A 21670-nucleotide genomic window follows, 5' to 3' on the forward strand; every position below is an offset into this window, starting at 1 on the left:
AGCAACCATCTGAATCAAAGTGGCACTGAAACACGCTCAAGTCCAAATGCTTTTCATTACATCAGCTCTAGCCCTTTCAATGTGACTTGCAGCCAGTGGTCTTACTACAACATCATATACACTTAGAATACAAGCAGCAGTATAAGAAGCCACCAAAACATAACTAAACTAGATTTGACTTTCTGACAGTAACACTTGCATCCAAATTGGATATAAAGACAGCTTTTTTTCTTAAACATACATAGAATACATCAAAACATATCACACTGTTAGATAAACAATAGTAACTGATTACATTAGCATTTTTTCCCAATCCATTTATTTCCCACAAAAGAATGAGCCTGCCTAGCATTTATTAACAGCCCAGCTTAAATATCTGAAACGCTTTACTCAAAGTCGCCAGATCTGAAATCAGTCAGAAAAATGAGGAATAACCCTTCTAAAAAAAACAACTAAAAAAAAAAACATTGTTATAAGTCTGATTATTTCTTTAAATTCATAAATTAAATCTCACTACTTAAGCTAAATGCTTTCAAATTGCTATTTTTTTGTTATTGTAAAGGACTTCTTAATCCTTAAAATTGAAACATTTAAATGCAAAAAAAACATGAAAATATAAAAATTTGGAGATAAAGAAATAACCTTTTAACACTGACACACGCCAAGATAACTGCAGATAATTTTCAAGCGTTATCTGTGAACCAAACCTATACAGCATGTTCATACAGTGTTTACTGATACCAGAGTGAAAAATATTCAAAAGAGGAAATAAATGTTTCATTATTATTAAAGTAAAAATAAAAATGACTCAAATATACTAACACAACTACTCACCTCAATACTGAAGTACCCTCGATCTACGTAGTCACCAAGGAAAAGATAGCGCGTGTTACTCGGTGAACCTCCGACTTCAAACAACTTCATAAGGTCAAAGAACTGTCCGTGTACATCTCCACATACTGCCAAAGACAGACAAACACGTTGCTCTTAATTTCTCAGTTACATATTATAGCCATATTACTTATTCTGGATATAGATGCTGCTCTTATGCAAGTAATGGCCATAAATGCAAATAGTTCAAATAGTTCTCCTAAAAGATTTTATCCTACTTGTTGTTTTGATGATGATGGTGGACAGAAAAGTCAAAAATGACCTTTACGTGTTTGGGACCAGACGATGTGGCCCACATCTACTTTAAACCATTTACTGACTCCTTGTGGCTTTTCACCAGTATACTTCTGGCAGGCTGCCACTGCTGCACCCACCAGGCTTAACAACTCTTCTGATGAAAACTCTGCTATGATCAGTGATAGTATATCTGTGACCTGTAATCCTGGAAAACATGGATTCCATAGAAATAGAATCACAGGGAGAAGGCGATCACTCAGATAAAGTAGGTATTGCTTCACTCTGAAGCTGAGAAGGGTCACTGCACTCTCCTTTTATGACACCAGCCAATGGGTTTTCTTGTTATTCCTTATCTAGTGCGACTATAGGATGCATGCTTGGTAGTCTGTGTGGTCACAGGTGTGAAAGCATGTAGATATCCACGTGGAACCTGGAACCAGGTCAACTTAGGTCAATAGCGGACGGTGAAACTAAGGTTACCAGTGGGCTCAAACCATGCTAATGTGACATCACGACTTCTGACGTGTAGGATGGTTTAATGTTGTTTCAGATATGCATGCCCGCAAGCAGGTCGGTCTTTCCATCTATTTCTTATTATTGTAGGACTATAAATAATCCAGACGGCACAGGGGCGAGAAGCTGGAAAAATAAAAATCTACGTTCGCTTCATTTCCAGTTACTAAAGCTGTGCTTTTCCCTGAGTACAGACACGCACCTTTTAGATGAGGTGAGTGCATACTTAAGCATACAGATAGATGGTTACTCAGCTGTGCTGCTCTCACAGTTTCAGAGCAGTGACCAGTGCGTAAGCTATACTGTGACTTGACAAAGCCGTAGAATCCCCTCAATGAATGGAAATATATACATAGAAGGGTTATAGACACTGCAACAGATTATTAAAGATTGAGTATACTGCACGCTAAATTTTAAGCTAAGTTGTAAATGCTGATGTTTGCTTGGCACGCAAAAGGTCGCTGGTTCAACTCCAGCTGGACACACAAGGCCCTTTGGGGCCCATCGACAGAAAAGGCATCTGAGGTAAAACTCAAAACAAGCATGTGGAGCTACCTGCTGTAGTGACCACTTGTGACAAGGGAGCAGATAAAAGTCACTTCCTTTATCATAACAATACAGACTGTGGCGGTACCTTTCCAACCTTTTCAACCATTGTAGAGGTGGAGGGGGGAATTCTTTTTAAGTTGAAATTTTTTTATTATTCACTGTCACTGAAGTCACTACTTCTGAATTATGCAGCAAATGAAAGCCACTTATCTGTGGGTTCAATGAGAACGAAACAGTAGCACAGCCAGGACTTTGTACAAATACTTCATGCGTATTTAAAGAACAACTGACCAAGCAATACTTCTCATATCTCTTTACCTAGGACTACTCAGCTATACAAACTATATGAGCTGAATGAGCTATTCTAATCAATCACATAAACGTGCAAAGCCATATTTATCATGCTTGTCATCCCCTCCCCCAGAGTTTAGCTTTAGTAGTTTTAACAGGGTTTTGCTTCCTGAGGTTGAAAAACAAAACAGAGTATGCAAAGGTCAGCTAAGGAGCTGACACTTGTCAAAGCCTGACTGACAGCCTGCGAGGCCCTCTGATCTGGTGAAAGAGTGAGGCGTCAGCCATAGAACATAAACAAGCCTGCAGTGGAATAATGCTGAAGCATCACCGAAGCAGACTTTAAACATCTGCTCAGATGTCTTCAAATAGCTTGTTTATTCTACATCCACCTGCTTTACACTACTTGACAGTGATAGTCTGTTGAACTGTGCTCTTTACTGTATGTCAAAGTTCAAAGTCAGTTACAGAGGAGCAGCACAATTTCTTAAATGGATCTAGTGTAGGGTACAGCACATGTGGGTGGGCAATATTATCGAGAGTCCAAACAGTAGACCTCCAGCTCAAGGGTAATCTGCATTTTTGTTAGATTATCCTGGAAACAGATCTGAAAAAATATGCAAGTAATACTTAAATAATGATTTCCAAATTCACTAAACACATGACACAGTCCTCCTTAAGCTCCTAATATCGAGCATCTCACCTGTAATAGGTGCCTCCACCTCCAGCATGCACTTCTCTTGACGGAGGATGTTGGCGCCGTCATTGATGATCTTGAGAGCCACGTCCTCTTCCACGCGGCCCTCCTTGACGAGGTGGTTGCGTAGCAGCTCAGCATTGGGCTTGCCATCTTCATACAGCTCTTTTATAGTCAGCTTATGTTGTGGAGGGTATGGCACAGCTGTTGATTAACAAAAACAAAAAAATCATTATGATAGTCATATTTGAGCTTAGGTTGGCAGCTGCATGACAACTGAAGGGGAGCAATGCCGTCACAGGGGAGTGAGACAATCTGTGCCAAAATTCAAACTTCTGCCTGGATTCATGACTCAGACAATTTAGAAAAATTCAAGCATGATGATGCTCATTATTTATCAATTATTATATTTGCTTGTTCTTAGCCATCCAAGATGACATCATTATGGTTCACCAATAAACATCAACAAATCCTCGATCATTCGAGAAAAACCTTCCATGGTAGGGGTGGGACCAAATCTCGATATTGTCACGGGATGTGGGGTTTCCTCCTGAATTATGATAAAAAGCTAAAAAGCTGTCAAAGTCAAGCTTATAACGGCATCGACAGTAACTAAGTTGCTGGCAACATATTCATTTGTGTTTATATAACGAATGCTGCCAAAATTGCTGCATTAAGATTATTGGCCCAGTTCATCTAAAAATCTGAAAATGTGTTCGCCTAAACATCCAAAAAATAAAATAAAATAAAAAAATCACTGCATCCTGAAGATGAAGTGCATTTGTGGAATTTTTACACTGATAGTGCGCATTAATTAGCATTAAGGGCGTAACCAGTGTGAAACAAAGCAATCTGTAATGGTGTAATCTGGTTGTAATCTACAGCACCAGCACAGAGCTGTTAATGTCCACTTCAGACATACTAGTCTGGTAGTAATGTTGCAATATTCAAAGATTGTCCAGAAAATCAAGTGAAGTGGAAATAGATCATGATAAGAAGTTTGTTTGGATTTCTTGGTAATGATCAAGATTCCAGTCAAAAATCATTTTTCCCTTTTTTGGTTTTTAATCTCTTAAGTTTTTCTTTTCCAAAGAAAAACTCCAGCATGATGCAAAGTCTGAAGGCCTGATTCTCCAGAAGAAACCACCATCACCAATTAAGGATAAACTGATTTTCACCATTTGTGAGCAGCCGCAGATTATGATTCAATCTTATTTTTATATGGAGAGAAAAAAAGGAGACGGCTTGGTGAAAAAAGAAATCATAGGACTTATTTACTATATTTGCAAAACACCAAAAATACTCTCAATGTTCATTATTGCATTCAATTAATTATTAATTACAATAGAATAGAAGAGAATAGAATAGCCCTTTATTGTAATTGTACATGTACAACAAAATGGTGGGTGCACCAAACTAACTATGCCAGAATACAATATAACTATGACTACCGGTAAGTATGACTAAATAACAAACAGGAGAAATATGGATAAACAAGAGCAATATATACACAAACAATAGAAAGGCACACATTAGAGAACAAGTTGCAAAGTGAAAAGAGCAGACTTGATCTCAATAGAGTCCGTGTGTGAGTGGCCTGAGTGATGAGAGTTACTGGTGAGTGGGCAGGGTGGGGTGGGGTGTGGGGGGCAGTGTTTTTTAACAGTCCGAATGGCCCAGGGGAAGAAGCTGTTTGTGAGTCTGGAGGTGTGGGACTGATCAGATGGGCAGCGTATCAAACAGCTGGTGTGCGTTAGTTCTGTTGATGTAGTTTCATAGCAGTTTTATTAGAGTTTTCACCATTTCAATAATATAGAAACAAATACAATAACGCTACCCTGATTAGTACTTGGTGACAGCGGGGAGGAAAACCTCCCTTTGAAAAGGAAGAATGCATCAGAAGAATAAGACTGTGTGGTCCCAGCAGTCCACCCTTGGATCAAAATGTTAATTTAGAAGTAGTATTGATACATAAGGACAGATTACCCCAGAAGTAACACAAAAGAAAAAAGCAGTAAAGAAAAACAAAAAAACAAAAACATTATGGATCTCAGCCTGCATTCACTTCAGCTGAAGTCATGAGGTGTGACATTTTCCTTGACTGAGCCAAGACGAAGTTACTTGCACAGAAGCAGCGACGCATACACCTACATGATGACTCCATGTAAGAGACAAACAACAAGAAGCCCTGCACCTCACTTAACCCCCCCCCAGCCGCACCCTCCCTCCCCCCATAAGCTGCTCCACACCACCTACACAATCCTTTTACCATCATCACTAAAGGTCAGTGCTTTTGAGGCTGAGACCTGAAAGCATCACGATCAAAACACAATTAAGTGAGTAACAAGTAAACCTGGAAAATGTATCACAGAGGCAGTGTGACAGCAATGCAGTTGGGGCATTAGCTTACCGTGTATGGAAAACAACACGTTTTAGTAATCACGGAAGCAATATTTAATCTAGCTCTCTGACAAGAGACCATAATGCAGGGAATTATATCAAAATTGCATAACTGTTTTAAAACAGTGTCCACGGTGTAGATTAGTGCTCCAACACTGGCATCATGGGTTCATAAAGCTGCAGGAGCAGATAGCTGCCGACTAATCTGCGCTAGCTCAAAACAATAGTAGAGGGAGATCCAAGCTCTCACTGCCTGGGTCTGAGAGGTAAAACGGATTATGCCTGGTACGCCCAACAACAGACCAAGCGAACACAAATGCATTATGCCACCAATTAATTATGGTGTAAAGCCACCGTCTGTATGGCATGCAAAATGAGGTGAGCCGATCTGGGATCGTGCTGATGATAGGACCCTTCTTTTAAACCCATCCCTCACAGGAATCGTGGAAGGAGACAAACACCGGTATCAGCTAAGTGGTGCAGGCGGCAATGATCACAGAAAGGAGAGAGAGAGGAATTCTGAGAATACTGTCACACCTACACACAGTAAATCAAACTGCAAGCTGAAGAGAGAAAAAAAAAAAAGGGATTCAGACTTAAGTGTGTGTTTTTACTAATCAGTGATGTGGTGCCTGGGGTTGCCAAATGTATTTGTCACTCAGGCTCATGCCATGAGTCTAGACTAAGAGTTTAGAGGCAGATCTGCAGATTGTTTTTGTTTTTTTCCCCACAAGGAAATAAGTGCCGTGTTTTTATTGCTGGTGCAATAAAGCAAGGGAATAAGTCACAAGATGTTATTTGGGCGACAAACTACTGCCTGGCCTGTAGTGGAAAAGCTCCGACTTGACTAGCCTGTGTTGAGGACAAGCTGTCATGCACTGGCTAGTGTGGTATAAATAAACAGTAAGTGCTCCCAAGCATACGAGGCACGGCCGCAAAGAGAGCTGTAAGCTGAGGTACGAGCCTTAAGAACAGATTAGGTAAAGCCTCTATTAGCAAGGGCTTCGAGATTCAGGGGCTGTTTACTTAAAAGCTTTGTCACACTGGAAGAAGGTTCCTGTATGGACAAAGCTGGCCCTGTTTAAGAAAAAAAAAATCATAAAGATACAGAATGGGCTGTGTCGTGCGCATGACATAACCTGACTGTTAAACATTTCAGGCAATAGCAGCGCTGACCACATTTACAAGCAATTGCCTGGAGGCTAGCTGGTAATCCCCCCCATTCCCCTCACATGCTGGACAATAACTTTTCTCAGTGCCAGTGGAGTGAACAAGCCATGCAGCTCAACAGGAAAGAGCCTGCTGTCCTCCAGTAATGATAATAATAGCAGTAATAATAAATTCTGGGGTTGATTTGCCTGCACGATCAAGACTGGAGCTGTCTGTTCAAACACAGATACAAATGAACCTCTGGCTGCCAGTAAACACACACACGCTAACACACACACTTACACTCTCCACTTCGTGGTGGTGGGGGGGGAGGCAAAGCAACCCGCTCATTTACCCAGTGAAGAAAAATGTTTTGTTAAAAATAATAACCTAATAATATAACATTAAGCTGCCACCGCCCTGAGAGTGGCTTCTTATTAGAGGCGGCCTGGCCTAATTAGCATTAATGTTTGATGAACTCTTCAAAACTACACACACACAGACGCAGGGCCGCTACTGCACCGCATCAACACCCACAGCCTGGCAGGACAACAAACGACTCAAGAAACAAAGACGCGACTATCTGCCATCCTGCCCACTGAGGATAATGTTTTGGACAGTGATATGAGCCGGCGTCTCGAATATGTTCGCTATTGTTTCAAAATCCACACAATGGGAGAGGATTGAATTACAAAGATGCGGCTGGGCAGAGATGAATGGAGTGCACTGTGGCTGCATGAATTGTCAAGTCCACTTCAGATTGCTCTAATTATCAGTGAATGCATTACCCTTCACGAGCTAAACAGGCACAGCCTGGGTTTTTAATTTCCCGTCTCAGTCACTCGATCAAGTGGGGTGGTAGTTGCATCCGCTGCCCCTGTGGCCTGTCTGATTTTATTTTAGGTGCAGGGTCAGATTTATCACGGAGCAATAATCGAGTTCGATACGCATCAAAAGTGACACGAATCTTTACGAAGGGCCAAATCTCAACTTCACTGAGGGTCTTGCGGCATCGCTCAGCTGTCAGACCCGACTCTGAGGGACGAAATACCAGGTCAAAGGAAGTTAATTGAGCTTAACTGCTGACTTACACAACCAGAGGAGCATTAGTCTCAACAGGTCTATCAGTTAAGCCCTCTTACAGTCACAGGTTAGACGTAGACTCAAACCCATAGCAGTGTTTTGTTTTTGTTACTTAAAATCTGCACTAATAAGAAACCGAGCCTCACTTCAATCTACAGTCCTTCTCTCCTCCCTGTCACTGTGATGCTCTCTCTCTCTCCACCATGTGGCTGGCCATGTTGGGAACATCACTGGGGAGATTCTTTCCACAATTAACTCACTCTCTCCCTTCTGGCTCACACTTCAGCATTCCAGTCCCCTGGCAGGACACTCTACTAGTGCCCTTGCAGACAGCGATGGAGGCTGCTTTGGCATTAACAAGCAAGCGGTGGTGGTTACAGGGGTGGGGTTAGACTCTCTTTCTTTGGGGGGCTACCTCAGACTTTGCTATGCCTCAGCCATCATACAGGAGACACAACAGATGTTCGCCCAGTCTGTCCAATGAGCCTGGACGATGTAAGCGTGAAGGAATCCGTCTTGTTGTCGAGCTCCACTGGTAACCTGAGCAGACCTCGGGTATTCCCAAGAGAAGGCCTCATGATTTTAGAGTTCATTCATTTGAAATATCAAGGTGACCGGAGAGGACGGCTTCTCGGCTTTGATTTGTGCCAAGCTGCGATCACTGGCATAGGTACCAGTGGCCAAGTGTGAAAATAATACTTTTATGAAATCATGATCTTGACCTGATTCAGGTTCATCCACAGATATCTGAGCATCCCCCTGATAAAACTGAAAGGCTTATGAGACTGCAATAGTACACATTAGTATTCACACACGTACTGATGATAAGGTGAGACTTTAAGTGTATATGTCGCTTTATAAAGCGTGACTTGTGTGACCAGGTATAACCATTAAGTGCAACTCTGTCATGCAACAGCCCGAGTGTGTTTAAACAAAGTTTCTTCAAACGCTACAGGTGGTTTTCTGTACCAAACGTTAGCTTCCAGTCAAATCATGCATGATGCGCTGGTACTGTGAGAGACTCTCACCTTTTACGAGACGTTCCGTTGTGGACTGTTTCTCCGGCTTGTCTTTATCCTTTCCTGACATGTTTCCACTGAACGCTAATGTGTCGGGGCTTAAATCTCGAACACTTCTCAGTCCGCTAGTCTCAGGACCAGCTAGCACCCAAGTCTGGCCGTCACCTCCGTCTTGACTTTCGGCTGGGGGGGTGGGGGTTCAGAGGCACTACTACTTTTATGTTCGCCCTCCCTAACGAACTGTGCAGACTAGAGAACGACAGAGGTCCAGCTTTTGTTGTGGTTTGACTAGCTAATAACGTAGCTAGCTCGCAGAAACATTAACACTAGCGAATAACTATAGCACAAAGTAGGAATTTTGACACTGTCGTAGAAATACAATTAACGCAAACACTGACAAGCGCTTGATGGTCTATATTTGTCAAGTGCAGCAAATAATACCCGGTTGTTACCCAGAGGGAGGCTGCCGTTAGCAGCTAATCCGATTTAGTTACTCTTTTTCAGCTAGTTAGCCAGCTAACATCTTAACGTATTGGCAAGTCGGCGGACAGGCAAAGACAGCAGCGGAAGACTGGCGTTTCATCTTCAGTGTGCGGGGCGCTCGTTGAAGGAAATAGTGACAGCAGCACGCGAATCGCGATTATTCTGAATGCATAAAGAGCGCAAGTCCTCCCGAGATGCAGACAGCGTCTTGACAGAGTATCCTCCTCCACCTCCTCCTCCTCCTCGGATTAAACTCTAATCTGACAGTGAGTGAGGAGCAGCGGCGGGTTTCCTACAACATGGTGGAGCCCATATGACGTGACTATGGAAACGCAACACGTGATTTAAGGGTGCGTTCAAAACGACAAACCCACTTCTTCGTATTGTTCTGTTTTTTTAAAGTAACCCGCAGTTTGCTTGGTTGCTACATATAAGCGAATGGAGAGACTGCCACCAAATACCACGCCAGCTAATAACGAGTTACTATGTCAACCGTGACAATGTCTCCCTCTGGCGTTCTCCTTTGGATTGTCATTTTACTAACTGTCAATGAACGCTTCCTGTTTTATTGATTTCCAAGTTAACTAATGCAAAGTTCGATCGTATAACTGGGAAACTGGTCTTAGCTGATACTTTAGAATGTGTGATCTTATATAGAAAATTTATATATAAGAAAGGGTTTAGAATCTATAGGAAGACTTAAACATGTGAATGGTTGTTGTTAAAATTTCCGATTACGAGGTAAAAGTAATCCTGTGAGCCAACCGCTCAGGCTTTAGACTGCTTTAATTGCTCAGCTCATACATTTAAAAAAAAAACCTGAATCCAAATTATGTCAAATTGAGGGGATATGCTTATTACGGTCATTTCAGAATCCCAGCTCTTGCTGTTCAGTACAGCAACTCTGCTCTACTATCCTGCTGTTTAGACCTTCTGTTTGTTAGAAGCAGCCAATTAGAAGAAAGCTGGCTTAAGAGAGGGTGGCTTAAAAATGCTTGTTTTTGTCAATGAATAAAGAGCCTCACCCATTTAAGATAGATAAGGATTATTTTATGAATCATGTAAAGCTAGCTAAGTAGATCCACTTTAGAGATTAATAATAATAATGTATACTTTATTGATCCTCATGGGGAAATTCCTCTCTGCATTTAACCCATTCACTAAGTGAAGCAAGGGGAGCAGTGTGTAGGGACGGTACCTTGCTCAGGGGTACCTCAGGGTAGCCGTTCAGTGGATTCGAAACCCCCGACCTTCCGATCATGGGGCCACCACTCTACCTACTGAGCTATCCCTTCCCTTTATTTATTTAGTACCCACAGAAGTGTAACTAAAGGGTCTCATGTTTTTTTTTTCTCAAGGAATAGCTTTGAATTCAGTAAAGGTGCACACTGTTGTGTTTCAGTGCATTTGCAGGTCCAACAAGAGACAAAGTAGGTTTTTCCATTGCATGGATTCAAAAACACCTCTTATTAATACACAACATTTATGATGTAGTAGCCTATTTAACCTAATCATATTGTAGTGGACAACCACTCTGCATGGACATATGTTTATATCAAATAAATGTAGAGTTGAATTTTAAAGACTGACAAAGCCTGGAGGCTTATTGCTCAAGAGCACTTTAAAGGAGTTAGACTTCTTTGTAATTCTTTTAAGGAAGGCATAAAGAAATGACGGGTGGCTCAACAGTTATACTCTACAAATACATGAGCTGGGGGAAAAACAACTAAACTCTGGATTTCTGTATCTTAATCTAATTCACACTGCCATACAAAACAAAACAGAATTATATTCAGAACTGCTTTTCCCAGCCTGCACTGTGAGTAATTTACTCACTGTACTAAAAATAAATACAGCAGATTGAAATTGTGATAGATTTCTATACAAAGTTTTTCTTTGGACACTAGCCGCTTTTCAGTTGAATCTTTGTATCTGACTAATTTTACAGGAATGTTTTTTTTGTTTTGTTTTGTTTGCTAAGCTACTTAACATTGACCCATGAATTCCAGCATAAAAAGGCACCAACCAAGGGATAGATCAAAGCTGTTTCTATGCACAATAGACAACAGACATAAAATAGCATTTTTGCTGCAACAAGGTGATTCCCAAAGAGCTATTAGCCTAAAACTAGAGGCATGGAGGACAAAAGAAGAAAGGGCAGGTTCAACAATCACGTACATCTGTTCAAAGAAGATTTGTACAAACTGTTTGTGCCATTTATGTTTGCACCTTTCGATAAATTGCTGCACCTACTTTGCAATTTCCTGGAAAAAAAAAATATAAGAAACGAGGGGTGGTTCGAGACTTTTGCACATTACTGTGTGAACTGTGGCACTGTTGCCCACATTAGAGGACGTTTTCATTGCATAACAACTATGGAACACTAGATGGCAGTCTTATTTCATTGTCAAAAAGTAACAGGTCTGTGAAACTGAGGAAGCTGTGGATTACAAAGAAAGCCCTGCAAAAAACAGATACAAAAAGAACAGATTTATTGAACTTGAAAATAGCATTAAATTCCACTTAAACATTCATTATAAGTAAATACCTACAACATTACACTGAAATTATCACCAATCACATATAAAACCATGGATGCAGAGGATCAGTTCGAACACAAAAAGCAGCTCAAGAGCTAAAAAAAAAGAAAAAAAAAGAAAAAAGAAAAAAAAAAGGTAGTATTAAATAGGAATCCTCAAAATGAACACAGAACAAAGGCCATGCACGAAAGAATTATCAGTTGTTAGTCGTTAGAAATGCTGGTTCATCGAGACGTTGATGCTTTAGCTTCTGCTTTTTCCTGCTGACATTTGCTTACATGTGAAGTTCAACCACATGAGACATGACACAAGTGATTGACGAGCCCTGTTATTTTACCATTTAAAGAGAAAAGGAAACACTAAATACAAAAACCAGTAAGATCCCTCCAGGCGTTGGAAGCAGAAATAAAAGCACCACTTGGCACAGAGCCTGGGGGAGTGTCCCGTCTCTCTGGCACATAAGTATGGGCTTTCTGCTACCGGTGAGAAAGCAAAAACAGTCAGGCTTTTTTTTTTTTTTTTCTAAACTGTCTCGTGGAACAGAGAGTCAGCGGGAGAGGGAGGAGATAATGCTCAACCTGTTTTGTTTTCATTTTTCATGTTAATCTGAGGCCGGGGCGTAAGGTGGGGATTCTCTATGTGAACATAAAGAAACTTGGAGTAGTCAGCAAGACGTCATCAACGTCACTTCAAGTGTAGGCACTCGTGGCTCTTCAACAGTGCACAGCGACCGCAGTCAGGAGGAGAGGGGGAAAAAAAATTGATTTTTTTTTCCAAAACAATTGCACCAGAATGTTTCTCCCAAACCAGGTTAACCTCTGCCTCCCATCAGCACACCTGGCTTGCATGTACATAAGAAGAGTGTTTCAGCTCAATATCACAAACAGATACGTTAGGAACGATGGTACCTAACCCTACTGGTACATAAAAAATAAAAATAAAATAAAAAACTAACGCGGAATGATGTGGGAAGTCTTTGGTGCTCAGTGTGACAGAAAACTGATGAGATCCAAAGAACTGTTGGCATCACTTCCAACCCCAACTGAGGGTGTTAACGACATAAAAGAGGAGTGTAGCACAGGAACCCACAAACAAACAAACAAACAAAACGAACAACAACACACATCTTGAGTGTACTGTATGGCTATACACGAATCCTTCATTATGCGAGGCCACGCCGGCCTACTCGCTCTCTATTTCTTACAAGCTCAGCCTCCCATCGCCTTCCTCAACAACCCCTTTAAAAACTTGTGCCCTGAGATGGACCAGTCAGCCATTCTTTTACACGTGTCGATCAGTCTATCCTGGCTATTATTAACATAACTCAGTACGCTATCATAAGAAGATGCTGAAATTCAAAGATTTCTATGTACCTTATGAATGTTTCCTATTTAGAAAAGAAAAAAAAGTCACAGCATAGATGCAGTTTTCGCCTGAATATTCTGGGAACTATTTTCATCTACACTGCACAGTAATTAGGGTCTCTCCTTGCTTGCATTGAAGGTATCAGTAAATTAGTGCTCTGCAGATGGAAATGACTAATTGAACCCTTTTTTTTTTTTTTGAAAAATCATAAAAAAGTTGAGGAACATGTTTGAGGAAAGGTGAGAAGATGGCTGGGAGACAGAAAGTGCTGATAAATGAGGAGTCCCAGCTCAGCAGCCTGCAGACTCACGCTGTCACCACAGCCTGCTGCGCTTCCCCTAAAGGTGCTCAGGCTGGACAAGAGTCGAAGACGAACTCGTCATTTTGTTGTTGGAGGATTGTTGGTGAGAATGAGATGCGAGCGGGAATCCATAGAGGTTTATTGGAGATCTGCTTCGGCCGACCAGACCAGCCGGTGCAGGTCTGCTTTCTTGTGTTGTGTTTGGTCGTAATCCAAGAAGGCAGACAACACAGTTCCAGTTCCAGTAGTGACAACTTTTTTAAATTTACTGCATGATGAATCCAGGCTGTGGGGCCATCTGGGGTGGGGCCCTCTGAGGCAAAGCAGGGGGGTACTGAGAGAGGTAGCTGTTGGGGTAGCCAGAGGGGATGTTGGGGAAGGGTTGCCCTGTTCGGGGAGGAATGGGTGGGTATTGAGATGCTGGGTACGAGAAGGGAGGCTGTGGCTCAGCGGTTGGAGGTGGACTTAGAATTGGTGCTGGCTGGGATGGAGGTGGCGGTGGCTTCCTTCTGGGCTGAGCGAGGGGGGAAGAGGAGCTGCTGCCAGCCTCGCTGAGGAGAGAAGCAGCTCCGGAGATTTCCTGAGAACGGGAGGGAGGGACTGACAGCTGGGGCAGCCGCTGGCCCTTCATCACCATCTCCTGCAGCTTCTCGATTTTAACCCGTCTCAGGTGGGCCAGCTTCCTCTTGTTCTGGTAGGCATCGATAAACGAATCCAGAGTCATCTCCCCATCCAGTAAAGAATCAGCCATGTTCTGTGGACAGAAGGGATTTGGAGCAGAGTTAGAGAGAGAATAAACAAGGTTAATCCAAAAATAAATAAATAAAAATGCTGAAAAAGTTTCCACTGAAATTACGCTGTCAGTGTGAATGGCTGCAATAAGAAAAGGGGTCTGAAAATTTATTTATTTATTTTTTTTAAAAACGCACAAAATATTTGCACAAATTTTAGGGCTCTGGTGGGTCGAAGTTTCTAAAAGCAGAACGGGACTTCCTTCTTCCCGACTGTCACAAAGTGCATGCTGATAAGGGATCCTCTATTCCTGATACTGTGGGGTCTCTACCTGGCTAAAAAAAAGTGTCTTGAGATAATGGCGTTTTGTGAACTGCTGCTACATGACTAAAGCTGAATTGATAAGACAGAGAGTGTCGACATGAGTCACACTGATAGGAATAGCAACGCGGGAGAATCACTCACTGTTGACGAATGTAACATTTAAAATGATTCATCTAATGGTGGGTTCTCTGCTCACTCACTTCCATTTGGTAAAATGTCACAAAAAGTGACAATTTTCCCACATAAACTGAGCGAACTAATTCAAATATCACTTCAACACTACACTACTAAACTATATTAACACTACTCATCAATGGCAGCAGCCTGCTCTCTATGTGGGTGAGGGACTGCATGCTTATATAAGAAGTCTGATATTTATCAGACACGTACAGAAGCACGAGTCTCATCTTTTCCACATCCATCTACCACATTTACAGTATATATTTTATACTGACAACAGTCAGCGTACAGTTATTGACTGAAGAATCGAAGATGGAGCTAAATCATCGATCAGTGGGGTTTGATATAATGTAGCTCTGTGTTTGATGCTAGAAGACGCAAACCTTTTAGAAACACCAAGTAAAACAACGTCTGCTACACTTAGAGTACTGAGTATAAACACTGGCAACCATACCAGTTTACGAGTAGTTTGTATTCTAATGTTTTTATCATACCAGGAAAAACAGCCGACGCACATCCTTGTTTCCAAATAAACTGGGACACTTTAAAAATGCTGTCAGGACCTGACGCCATACAGTGATATACTTTACTCTATCAACATTTGTGAAATGTGATGCTGCCATCCAAGTATCATTATTTTTAACAATACTTGCAACCAAAGAACTTCACGTGCGTGCTCTTGGGAGCATAAAGGGTAAAAGATTTGCACAGCAGCTGATTTTAAGCAGCCAGTCAGTGCAGAGACTAGCAGAAGAAATGTCACATTCAAATATGATCTGTGATCACACGCTCTTAAAAAGAAGTTCAGCTGCACAAATCTGAGATTTAACTCCTGCGTAATTAGGCCATGACTGTTCATACCAAAAATCACTATCACGACCATGATTACCACAAATGTTTTCGTAGAGGAAGTTGTAGAGGAAGTTTTGTTTTGTTTTAGGCTGCCCAGATTTACAGTTATTCAAGCTGTGAAACCGATTGCATATCCCTGACAAATTTATACTTAAGCAATTTGATTGATTTGGAGAATATGGCAAATAAATCCAGTGTGGGAAGTGCCTGGAATGTAGGAGGAAGTTTGTACTGACAAAGAATAGCTCAGAGTAGCTCATTAGAAACAAGCTCATGTTTGGGAACTTCACCACTGTTATTAAAATGTCAACTGAGAACAACTCGTAGCGAGCTACTGCAGAATGCGATTTACACCACACTGTATTGTTCAGTCTATATTTTACTGTTCCTTTGTGAGTTTAGATTTCTTATTAGCTGTAGCACTCCTGTTTTGTTTTGTATTTTTGTGACATGTTAAGGCCTATTTAGGGTTGTGTGGTACTGGTTCATGTTAGGAGTTTCTGTAAAGTTCAAAAATAAATGAGAAAACCACATGTTGGAATATTTTTAATGATAAGCACAGTTCTTACATGACTGTGTATAATCTGATGAAGAACACCTTAAAACACTGACGGGACAGGCAGCAGTCACCTCTATGTCAGCTATTCTGCTGCCCACATACTCTCCAACAGGGATCTTAGATATGAACAATGAAGCCTCTGTAGGAGAACACACCATCAACTAGAGCAGCAGGTATAAGAATTACTGACCGAGGATACATGAAGTCATCCGTGGTGACAGCTGAAGAATGCTTACCTCTGTTTCCTCCTCTATTTTGGCTCCTTCTGCCTGAAGCAGGGCCAGCAGAATATCCAGAGAGGTGTTTCCTGACTTGTGGTCTGTTGAAGAGGAAGACAGAGGAACGACAAAGATTACTGTGCTGGGCCTGAACTGGGAGGAGACGCGGTCGCTGTTGGCAGCAGTCAGTCAGAGTTAACCGTGCTTGTTGGATAACCGGAATTGTTTTCCACAATGTAAGAAAGCAAATACAGGTAGCAAGTCAAACCCATAATTCTCTCATCTCTTGTGAGCTCTCTGATGTAAGTGAAGTAGTAGAGCTGTTCACAATCCTTCAGGCATTTGAGTCACGGGATGATTACGTAGTGTTTACACACTGCTCAAAGGAACACAAATGTATTCTCAAACCAAGGAGCTCATAAAAAGACATCGCTTTAAACATGAATGTTCTGGCATTAAAAGGTTTCAATGAGCCTGTTACACAAAGCTGAGGCGGGACGTGTGAATGCTGCCAGTCAGTGTCCGGGGACTGCCACTTCCAAACCGTCAGAGCACGTCTGTTTGCGGTGAACTTGCAAAGCTCAACTGAGTCAACTGAAACTGCCCTGGTGTCTCCAAGGAGGAGCACAGTTTTGTTTGTGTTTCTATGCAGGGATGAAAGTCTACACCAGCTGGAGCTGGGACTGCATCCTGACGGTGAGACCAAGAACACCAAACTACTCTCCATCTACACACAGTCCAGTCTAACCTGATGAGCTCTTCTGGACAAATAAATCAAGATTTCGAGCTGATATAGAGCAACACTGGTAAACATCCATGCTAGAAAGCTACCTGTAGCTCAAAAGTGCAAACATTAACATGCTGCCCCTTGACAGCTGGAACAGACTCCATCTACTGGTCTAAGGAAGCTTGATTTCAAGAGAAAAATCCAGTACAGGTTGGCTCATTGGTGGTACTGAACAGCAGGCGTTCTTTGTTCTGATTGGTTACATTCTGACTGTATCTAAGGCAGAGACAGACTAGCTGTAGAGCTTCAAAAACGCTGCCATCGCTTGAAAAGTCCAAGACATTTTAAAGACAATCCGAGTGTCCCTTCATTAATATATTACATTACATATATTATTACATATATTATCATTATTATAACAACAAGCTTGGGTTCCCCAAAAGGAATTGCTAAAGCACCTAATCCTACCCCCTCATCTCAGTCTGGTCCCACTTTCCCTGGCAGCACCACTCTAAGATTTCCCAGCTGTCTGAGCGTGTGCTTCCTCCCACATGAGACTAAGCACGCCAAGTTGTGTTCCAAGGCCACAGTCAAAGTCTCATGCAGCTTTTCTGGTGTATTAGTTCCGAATGTTGGGTCTTTTATTAAGGGAAACGGAAAACAAAGGAAGTTAGTGGTAACCTTTTTAATCAGTATGGGCGAACGCTGGGATAAAGAAGCTTCATTAAACGAATCCAAAGGTTGTGTGGAAAACATGACAGATAGTGAAGGCTTTTTCAGACACACCTTGTTAATAGTCTTGATAATTACACAGTGGGTGATTGTAGTTACCTGAACTACTGTCTAACCCTTTTAAACACTAACGCCGAAATGTACCAACACATGTTGTCCTTGTTGTGATCAGATCACATTTAACACACTAGCTGAGGACTTGAATACTAGCACAATGAGATTTAGCTTGACAGAGTACACAAGAGCACACACACACACACACACACACACACACACACACACACACACACACACACACGACGGTTTTAGTTAATGATCAACTTTAGATAAAAGCTGCAGCCTGGCTGCTTGTCATCTCATCAAGAAATAACACAATCTGTGAACAACTTTAACCCTTTCAGTACAAAAACCTTAAATAATGGACAGTATTTGATGCTCGTCTTTACCACACGTGATGCTAAAGTGTGACAAGGTCATAAAACAGCCTTCTACGCTGAGTTTAAGTATATTCTGTTAAGACTAAGACAAAAACATTCTTAGTGTATGTATCTTGTTTCAGATATTTCTTTCCACCCATGTTCAACAATTACGATAAGTTAAATCACTTGTCGCTAAACAGGTCAAGGTTAACCACTATAGCCTATATTGCTTTCTCTTTATGCGGGATGTGAGAAAGAAACTGAGCGCTCACTTTCTTGGCACTTTTTTATGATCATCATCTGCATCATATGTGCCAAATGCTGGAGACTTTTGATCCCACCATTAAGTTGCTGATAGAAGATCCCTTCTTATTCTTTTAGGCCACTACAATGATAATGGACAATCATGGAAACAGACTTACAAAATTCATAATTTCCACTGACTTTGTGAAGAACAGACCATCGCTACCTTTATTACCTACGGCAAACTTTCAGGAAATATAAGACAACGTAAAACTTTATTTTTCTTGAATTTAATTTCAGCCTATGGAAGCCCCGTGTTTAGAGGTCAGATTTTCCTGGAAATCCAAAACGCTGCCCTTAGATTCCAAAAAACAAAAAACTCCCTGGCCGGGGCTTCATGCTTGACACAAAGCCTTTTTCCGGGGTGAACTCCCATCTCTTATTGTTTCCACCTCGCTCCCATAACAAGGCAGATTCTCAGGCAGATCAGCGCACAAAGCTCCAATTCTCTGACTCAGTGGAGAATTGGGTGAACACAACACCAGTCTGGGCCTAGAGATCATGGGACGGCCATTTAGTAAATGAATCCACATCAACTTCTGCTGTGAATATGTGAAAAGGGGGAGTTGTTGGTTGGTTGGCCTGCCTGCCTGCCTGCCTGCCTGCCTCTCTCTCTCTCTCTCTCTCTCATCCTTCCAACTTCCACACTCCCTCCCACCCACTGTGGCTGTTTTATAGCAGCTTGCCTGGCAGCACAATGCTCCACTGAGGGCTGGCGTCCTCAAAGGCAGTGGATAGTGGTGATAGAAAAGAGGGGGAGTGCCTACTGGACAGTAAAGGGTAAAGCAGAGGCCATATAATTTCTGGAGAAAAAGAGAGGAAATGAGGGAGAGCTGGTGTTTGACAATATGCAAACGAGCGCACAACAAGCTACTGTACGTCTAATCTCCCATCTGGGTCAAATGACTGTTTCTCTCAGCTCTGAGCATCGCTGTCCCTCCCCAGCTACTCTCCAGTAAATCCACAACTAGGACAACTACTACATGGCAGGTGGGGGTGGGGGGGACACTGGGTAACCTACATCTGACAAAAGCCACTTCATGCTGGCAAACAAAATCACAAGGTCACAAAAACACGCTGGATTGGTATAATATCAGTCCAAGCACCAAGAAGAGAGCTTAAAATATTTGACGCCGATAACACGGTAACAAGGAAAAAGATTCTTGAGAACTAAAACTTATTTAACGGAACTTCATTTTCACAACACAGAAATCTCCCGTTGACTGTGACAACCTTTGAAAGCTGTGAGAGCCTGTCTTTCCAGCAGAGACGGAGCCAAAGTCAAACTTTTATCAGAGCACAAGAGGAATAAATGACTTGCATTCTATTCTGAGTGAGCTGCTTAGCAACCGTTGCGTCACCAAGGTCACAAACATCGTCACGCCGTCTTCTTCACATGCTGAAGTGCTGTGAAGGTATGCCGGTGAGGGACGCTACAAGCCTGTAACACTTTCATGAGTTTCTCAACCTGAGCTGCAGTTACATGTTGAACAGCACTTCTGGGAACAAGGCTGCTGAGGCCTTCTACAGTAAATGTGACAACTGGTCAAACAGGTCTCTTGAGTGTGTGTTCATGTACACAAACAGAAGAAACAATGAGGAACAAAGGCTATGTACCACATCACCTTCCTAGCAACAGGAAACTGCTATCACCTTTAGTTTCTTAGGGTTTCCTCACCAATTATGACCATACTGTGTGTTCTGCAGCACACCCATAATGATATGTTGATTACATCAAACAGGTAGTGTAAAAACTATAACAGAAGCTGTTTTTGACTGGATCACAGATAGAATCACGTCAGGACACTGAAATAATAATAAACCATAAAACAATCCTAAACAGGTCGTAAAAATACCCCAGACATTTTCATAATCAACAGTGACTATGAAATGACAGTTGTGTTGTGACTGCTTACCTTTAAGTCTCACGTAAATAGGAAGACTGATTTAAAAAAACAAAAACAAAAAGAAACCCACAACAAAACAAAACAAAGCAGAAACTTAGAGAGAACTTTGGCACTTGCACGGGTAAAAACAAAGTAAGATTAACTAAGCATTTCCACCACTAGATCAGTAAGTAACCAAAACCATCTCCTCATTCGCCAATTAGGGTTTTAAAAAAGAAAAGTGATCCATTCCTCACCTCCGTCATCAAAGCTTAGAGAAGGGTGATGGGGACGTTGACCACTGGCACTATGACCACTTCAATTTTTTTTAACTCAAATGTTAAAAAATGTGAAGGAAATAAAAATAACTGATTCCACTACTAATCATGAATAGAACAAAATATATTAAAAAGATTAAATAAGGTCCCCTGTTTATCATTTGCAGTCTGAGACAGAGTAGCTCAGGCATGACTTGCTTCCGTTTCTAAATGCAAACAGAAATGTTCACTCTGTTCAGAAATGATGTGAAGGCCTTGTGCACAGATATTTAAATGTACTTACTGTTAGGATGTTAATATGTGAGAGTAAACTTGTTTTCCCCACAGTGTACTACAATAATGCAACAAGGAGTTTAAAAAGCACAGCTGCGATTAGCAACACACCCTGTGTGTGTGTGCCTTTTCCGTTTCAGGCTATTCCCTTGAGCATTTCTGCAAGTATCACTTCTCAGTGACTTCACGGATAACAGTGTTCAAATTTCCTTTGGACGTTAAAAATTCAAGACAAACCGTTCAATAAAAAATGCCTCTAAAACTCTCTCTCCACACTGCTGCTGCCGTACCTAAGGTGGACTTGCGGAGTTGATAGGATTCAAAGCCCTCCTGCAGACTGCTGTAGCGCTTGATGAGCTGCTCTTTCTTGTGCTCCAGTCTGGGCTGCAGGGCAAGGTTTTGCTCTGCCAGGGTTCGGTTGTTGCCCAGTGTCCTCTCCTTGTTCTGCTGGACTTCTTGGATCTACAAAACAAGAAATAAGTGTTATTAGTATCTGTCTTGAGAAAATGTCCTTTTTCAACACTGAACGCCGATATAATCATCAATAATTAAAATGTTTGGTTAGAGGAATCTCCTACAAACATCTGCACATGTTTAGAAAGACAAATTCTGGCCATGAAAACCCAAACTTCATCTGCCTTGATCCACACCAAATATTCAGTATTTTTA

At 41.7% G+C, this 21670-nt stretch overlaps 2 protein-coding genes across 4 annotated transcripts in view; both read right to left on the reverse strand.

The window, feature by feature from the left end:
* The window catches only part of LOC102200614 (serine/threonine-protein phosphatase 2B catalytic subunit alpha isoform-like), a 33875-nt gene extending 24074 nt beyond the window's left edge, over window positions 1-9801 (reverse strand). For 2 of the 3 annotated variants that reach the window (XM_005748246.2, XM_005748244.2), the window contains exons 1-3: window positions 8839-9801; window positions 3185-3382; window positions 835-959 (exon numbers count right to left, since the gene is read on the reverse strand). In XM_005748246.2, the coding sequence (XP_005748303.1) occupies window positions 835-959; window positions 3185-3382; window positions 8839-8899 (384 nt within the window). In that variant the 5' untranslated portion in view covers window positions 8900-9801. Of the gene's footprint in view, window positions 1-834; window positions 960-3184; window positions 3383-8838 lie in introns of those variants that run through there. The other variant, XM_013914702.1, reaches the window with a different exon arrangement.
* Window positions 9802-13642: 3841 nt separating this feature from the next.
* vps37ba (VPS37B subunit of ESCRT-I a) lies at window positions 13643-21463 on the reverse strand (the record flags this gene model as incomplete). Its single annotated transcript, XM_013914701.1, has 3 exons — window positions 13643-14272; window positions 16402-16484; window positions 21292-21463. Coding segments are annotated over 3 exons (744 nt in total), but the record flags the coding sequence as incomplete, so codon positions are not given.
* Between the last annotated feature and the right edge of the window lie 207 nt (window positions 21464-21670).

This window comes from Pundamilia nyererei, unplaced genomic scaffold (genome assembly GCF_000239375.1).
Source record: "Pundamilia nyererei isolate P.nyererei 1_Seehausen unplaced genomic scaffold, PunNye1.0 scaffold00217, whole genome shotgun sequence".
In the NCBI taxonomy this organism is placed as follows: Eukaryota; Metazoa; Chordata; class Actinopteri; order Cichliformes; family Cichlidae; genus Pundamilia; species Pundamilia nyererei.